Raw genomic sequence first — 6464 nt, 5'->3', positions numbered from 1 at the left:
TCGTGTTGCAATGCGGTCGGCTGGCTGCCCAATAGGAGCTCCGAATTGGGTAACTCGGAGGCGGGCTGTTCCGATGCTCAGCCAATGGTAAGTCGCTCCACAAAGCGGAAGGCTCAGTAATTGTGCCGGGTCCGTTAAAGAAACGCATTGAAGATGTTTCTATTATTTTTATTTACTTATTTGTTTATTTTTTTTTGCAGACTAAGACCCAAAGTTCGAATGGAGCGTTTTGTGAATCTTAAAATCTGAATCATTTGGTAATATTGTTACCACTACAAAATTACTATTCATAATGCATCGCTGGTAAAAAGGTGCAACCCAAAACGTTAGAATACTCTTCATAGTCCAGCTGAGAAAACTGGTCCTAATATTTAAGATAAAAAGGGGCGGGTGCACGGGCAGAAATGCTGGACAGCGGTGACTTTCTTGCGGGCCAGCTGGCGCAGTCTTGTCTTCAGGCGCTCCGTGGTGCAAACTGAAACTGTGGATCGGTCCTGCAGAAGCAGACTGGCCCAGAATCGGAGTTCTACTAGTTTCTACTAGGGTGGCCAGTCTCATTACCGAGGTGCATTACGCTCCAGGTTTACAGTGTCGGGGTCTAGATGTAGGGTTACAGTAATCGATTGAATTGCGCAATTTGGAACAGGGTTGGAGTGGAAGGGATCTCTTCAGCCACCCTGATCTGTATGGTGCTCCTGGAGAAGTGGAAAGGGGGTCTGTGCTCTGACACTTTCTTTGTAAGAAATAATTCTTCTTGCTGCATTTTCTTAGCAACCAACAACGCCACCAAAGACTGAAGCTTTTAACCCAAACACACATTATCAACGTTTTTAACATGAGTTTACAGCTCAAAGATGCTTGGATTCAAATGTGCCTCTTTTCTCCAGCATTAAACCTGGAAACAACAGGCTATGCTCAGGTTATGGAAGTAAAATGTCCTCTGGTTGTGCTGCCCACAGTTTATCATGCAACGAAGGCAACCCAGCATCTTCAGGAAACGCGTTAACTTGGTTCTTTATTACAGCCTGAGTCCCCTTTAGTAACTCTTACTGTGTATACTGTTCTTTACACAATTCACTTCAGAATACCAGCATGTATATCCAATAAAAACAGTACTGTTGACATTTATAAAATGTATATTTTACTTCCATATTTCACATTGTACATTTGTTTTCAAATACAGTGGTAAAGTACAATATTAAACAATTGTGGTCTACAGTATTAAACATATTGAAAAAACTAAAATTGCAATGCCAGATTATCAGCATGCAGTATATCTACTGTTTGGCTAAAGTAAAAAAAATAAAATAAAAATAAAATATATATATATATATATATTTTTTTAAATTATTTTTTAAATTAAACATACAGAAATCTATTTTGGAGTACCAGTTTATATGTTTTTAAACTTCTACATCTTAAAATAAAGCCACTGTTAATTTTTCAAAAGAATAATCTTGGTAATCTGGCTTCCTCTACTGCACATCAGCCACTCAGTTCCTTCTCCAGCTGTTCCTTTCCCTGAGGAACAGCTTTAACTTCCAACTGCTAACTAACCTATTTCATTTTCATTTCAGCACAGACTGAGTCACCTCTCTGACTTCCCACCCTATTAGAGAAAGCCTAGTGGCCACAGCTCAGGTCTGGGTGCAAGGTAAGGTGATCTAAGCTCCGGGATCCAGAGAGGGCCTGGAGAGCCGGACTCCAATGGGAAGCATTGTTGTCTCTCCCGTAGCCCAGTCGCTCAGTACTTCAGCACCCTGTCCTTGAGCAGATCCAGTATGACCTGCCTCTCCTGACTCTCCAGCTGGAACCTCCTCTCCCGCTCCCTGCGCTCTGCCTCCAGCCTCTCCCGCTCCAGTGTGATCTTCCCCCTCTGGATCTCCAGCTCCTCCCTACGCAGGGCCATCTCCTCCTCACGCAGACACTGCTCTGCCTCGGAGCGCTTCTCCAGGAAGGTCAAGATCTCCGAGTAGGTCTGGCAGCAGCATTGGCAAGCGCGCTTCGCCATCGGGGCTGGGATTTCGGGAAGCTGCTCCTGCTCCTGCTCCTCCACCTCAGGGGCGACTGGACCTGATGAGACACAGCACAGAGGGCTCAGAAACACAGACACACACACACACACAAAAGAACAAAAACCTCTCACAACACACCGAGGTTGCTCTCTCAGAGATTTGGTCGATCTCTCTCACACACACACACACACACACACAGAGGACTCAGAAACCATCTCTCTCACACACACACACACACACACACACACACACACACACACAGTCTTTTGGTCTCAGAACCAGCTCTCACACACACACACACACATACACATACACACACACACAGAGGGCTCAGAAACCAGCTCTCTCTCACACACACACACACACACACACACACACACACACACAGAGGGCTCAGAAACCAGCTCTCTCTCACACACACACACACACACACACACACACACACAGGGCTTAGAAACCAGCTCACACACACAGACATGCACACACACCAATGCACTGTACGTACACAGACTCACACACACACACCAATGCACTGTACGTACCTGTGTGTGCCTGCCCCAGTGTGCTGTACGGAACTGCTCTGTACCTGTGTGTGCCTGCCCCAGCGTGCTGTACGGAGCTGTTCTGTACCTGTGTGCGCCTGCCCCAGCGTGCTGTACGGAGCTGCTCTGTACCTGTGTGTGCCTGCCCCAGCGTGCTGTACGGAGCTGTTCTGTACCTGTGTGCGCCTGCCCCAGCGTGCTGTACGGAGCTGTTCTGTACCTGTGTGTGCCTGCCCCAGCGTGCTGTACGGAGCTGTTCTGTACCTGTGTGCGCCTGCCCCAGCGTGCTGTACGGAGCTGCTCTGTACCTGTGTGTGCCTGCCCCAGCGTGCTGTACGGAGCTGCTCTGTACCTGTGTGTGCCTGCCCCAGCGTGCTGTACGGAGCTGCTCTGTACCTGTGTGTGCCTGCCCCAGCGTGCTGTACGGAGCTGCTCTGTACCTGTGTGCGCCTGCCCCAGCGTGCTGTACGGAGCTGTTCTGTACCTGTGTGTGCCTGCCCCAGCGTGCTGTACGGAGCTGCTCTGTACCTGTGTGTGCCTGCCCCAGCGTGCTGTACGGAGCTGTTCTGTACCTGTGTGTGCCTGCCCCAGCGTGCTGTACGGAGCTGCTCTGTACCTGTGTGTGCCTGCCCCAGCGTGCTGTACGGAGCTGCTCTGTACCTGTGTGTGCCTGCCCCAGCCCCGGCAATGGCTGCTCTGGCTTCTCGCTCTCCTGGTGAGCCAGCTCCTCCAGCGCTCTCTTCCTCAGCTCAGCCGGCATCTCGTCCTGGTACTTTCCCTCCACCGAGCCCAGCAGCCCCCTCTCCACCTCCAGTTCAAGCACTTCATGAAGGAGATCCTCCTTCTGGGCGTACAGCCGCTCCGTCCCGAACCTGCCGCGAGACAGAGGCGCAGGCTCAATTGAAAAATTGAAAGTAAATTAGCATCTGGACAGCGGGCGGCGCACTGTTGTTTGTGAGACAGGCTGGGCTCCTTCTCACCTCCGCAGGCTGGGGAAGTCCAGCTTCTTGTAGTAGTCGAGGAGCAGCGCAGTTCTCTCACGGCACCGCCTGGCGTCCACCTCGAAGCTCTCGTCCTGCAGCGCCGCGGTGATCAGCTCGCCCACCTTGGCCCAGACGCGGCCCGGCTCCTTGGAGGAAAAGGGGTTCTGAGCAATCACCTCCCGCAGCAGCATGATGTCGTGGCGGGCCGAGAAACGCACCTGCCTCTTCCGCGGGTTGGAGGACGGGCCTGCGAGGGGGAAGCCTGCAGAAGGGGAGAGGGCACGACCGTGGGGCTGAGACAACCAGGGTCCAGTGCAGCCAGGGCAATCACAAGAGAAGAGAGTTCCACTGGCCTCAGCCTGGCTAGGAGTGGACACGACTGGCCTAATTAAGATGCACATGTAAAAGTAAAACATCACGCATGGCTTTACTCTTATGAAAGTTCACCGTATTTCATGCATAGTGAATTGTAGTAAAGCATACTTAAGCATGGCAAGGCATAGGCAAGGTTGCCATTGTAAAGCCCAGGGAGGTATGGTAAACATGCTATAAAACATAGTAAAGAATATTAAATTGCACATCTACCATGGTAAACTTTAAAAGGCTACACAGGATTTCCAAGTAACTTCACAGACCTTGACACAAAAAACGCCAAAGACAAAAACAAAAGCCCTTGATAAGCCTACAGGTACAAAACTACAGGTACCATTATTATACTTTGAAACAATCTGTGGCGGGTGTTTGCCGCTCAAGAAAGCATCACTGAAGAACGTCTAATTTCTCCACAAAGGCCAAGGGCGATCCTGCCCCCACAAGCCCGGACTCTCCACCACAGCTGTGAGGTACAGCTGAGAAGCAGCTGTTCATTTTGAGGATTGGTGGAAAACAAAACATGACCGGCCACTTTAGTGATTTTTTTTTTTTTTTTTACTTAGCGTGTTATTCAAACAACGTAATTAACATTTTAAATAACTATATTAACACGCATTTCCCTCCTGTATTTGAAACTTGAATGCAACACGTGGGATGCCTCCCGCACTGTTATTCTCTGCTGAATAGCTGTACACGTGACGTAGCAACCGTCTGCACCAGCACTAAAACAAACTGCTCGATACAAAAAACAGTTATGTATAATAATAAAAATATATATACCTCTTAGGAAACTGGTGCCCACAAAATGAACGAATAGAAGAGCGTGAACAGGTCTATTTATTTATTTTTGTTTAGTATTTTTGCTATCATTCATTTTTTTAAAATTATTGTCCGGTTTAAAACGCGATTTGCAGCTGCATACCTCTATTTTGCAAAATGTTTGGATAGAGAGTAGGCCTACGCAGATTGAAAACGCAGCGGTGTGAATTTTTTTTTTTTTTTTTTTAATGTAAATCGAAATGAGATAATAATGTATTCAACTATAACCTGCATATTGATGTACTGGATGAGGTCTAATTGTGTAAAAAGACAGCTTACCATTGTTGTTTTGCATCTGAGCTACACGTTCCTTGCTTCTTGTACACGGTCAGCTGATACGCAGGAACTGCTGAGGTCACAGTACACGTCTTCTCACCAGTACAGGTTCCATGGTGACGTGTAACTCAACTTCTCAGAAAATCTGGCAAAACTGGAAAGTCAAGAATATAGAGGAGTTCCGCAAATCAGCCACACGGGGGCAGAAGGAGACCGTTAAAAAATATGTACCCTTTGTTCTAATCAGAAAATGAAGCACATTTGAAATCTGGAGTGCGGTAACGTACAGCAATCTTAGAAGATGTACCAGTAAAAGCATGGTAAAAGCATGGTGAAACACGGGTAGGCATGGTGAAGCCCAGAGAGGTGTGGTACATCATATTAAAAATAACATGGCAAGCCACAGTAACCTAGCACAAGCATGGGGTGAGGAAACCTCAAAAAATAATTCAAAAATACTGTGGTCAGTTTGTATAAAGGAAGCCACAGCCAAACATAATTAGAGCATTTTACAGTGCTCTATTGTCTCGGAATGAACTGCACCCTGACAGTGTAGGACTGTCACCATTTCCACGATGTGTTCAATCATCGCCCTCCTGTCAAACTGGAGTGTGACTGGTAATGCTGTGAAAACAAAAGACAAGCCTGGTTCCTTCATGTTCCCTCGAACTCTTGTCCCTGTTGTGAGGAGGTGGGGAGCTCTCTCTTCTGAGCTGGCCTAAGTTAGATAGATACAGGGCATTCTGCTGAGGCTGGGGTATTCCTCTAAGATAGACAGATACAGGGCATTCTGCTGAGGCTGGGGTATTCCTCTAAGATAGATAGATACAGGGCATTCTGCTGAGGCTGGGGTATTCCTCTAAGATAGATAGATACAGGGCATTCTGCTGAGGCTGGGGTATTCCTCTAAGATAGATAGATACAGGGCATTCTGCTGAGGCTGGGGTATTCCTCTAAGATAGACAGATACAGGGCATTCTGCTGAGGCTGGGGTATTCCTCTAAGATAGATAGATACAGGGCATTCTGCTGAGGCTGGGGTATTCCTCTAAGATAGATAGATACAGGGCATTCTGCTGAGGCTGGGGTATTCCTCTAAGATAGATAGTACAGGGCATTCTGCTGAGGCTGGGGTATTCCTCTAAGATAGATAGATACAGGGCATTCTGCTGAGGCTGGGGTATTCCTCTAAGATAGACAGATACAGGGCATTCTGCTGAGGCTGGGGTATTCCTCTAAGATAGATAGTACAGGGCATTCTGCTGAGGCTGGGGTATTCCTCTAAGATAGACAGATACAGGGCATTCTGCTGAGGCTGGGGTATTCCTCTAAGATAGATAGATACAGGGCATTCTGCTGAGGCTGGGGTATTCCTCTAAGATAGATAGATACAGGGCATTCTGCTGAGGCTGGGGTATTCCTCTAAGATAGATAGATACAGGGCATTCTGCTGAGGCT

At 47.8% G+C, this 6464-nt stretch overlaps 1 protein-coding gene across 2 annotated transcripts; it reads right to left on the bottom strand.

Moving 5' to 3' along the window:
* Positions 1 to 1386: 1386 nt before the first annotated feature.
* LOC121296117 lies at positions 1387 to 6464 on the bottom strand. 2 transcript variants are annotated; one of them, XM_041221336.1, is made up of 4 exons: positions 5011 to 6464; positions 3538 to 3802; positions 3218 to 3429; positions 1387 to 2073 (listed from the first exon to the last, which is right to left on the bottom strand). In XM_041221336.1, exons 1-4 carry the CDS (start codon positions 5024 to 5026, stop codon positions 1745 to 1747), a joined length of 822 nt encoding a protein of 273 aa, XP_041077270.1. In that variant the 5' UTR covers positions 5027 to 6464; the 3' UTR covers positions 1387 to 1744. The 2 variants fall into 2 exon arrangements, with proteins under 2 accessions (XP_041077270.1, XP_041077269.1); XM_041221335.1 differs by lacking the exon at positions 5011 to 6464 and having other exon boundaries at positions 3538 to 5001.

The sequence above is a fragment of the Polyodon spathula genome, chromosome 21 (genome assembly GCF_017654505.1).
Source record: "Polyodon spathula isolate WHYD16114869_AA chromosome 21, ASM1765450v1, whole genome shotgun sequence".
Taxonomy (NCBI): Eukaryota; Metazoa; Chordata; class Actinopteri; order Acipenseriformes; family Polyodontidae; genus Polyodon; species Polyodon spathula.
The sequence above is the reverse complement of the archived record's forward strand: the minus strand, read 5'-3'. Positions and strand labels throughout refer to the sequence as shown.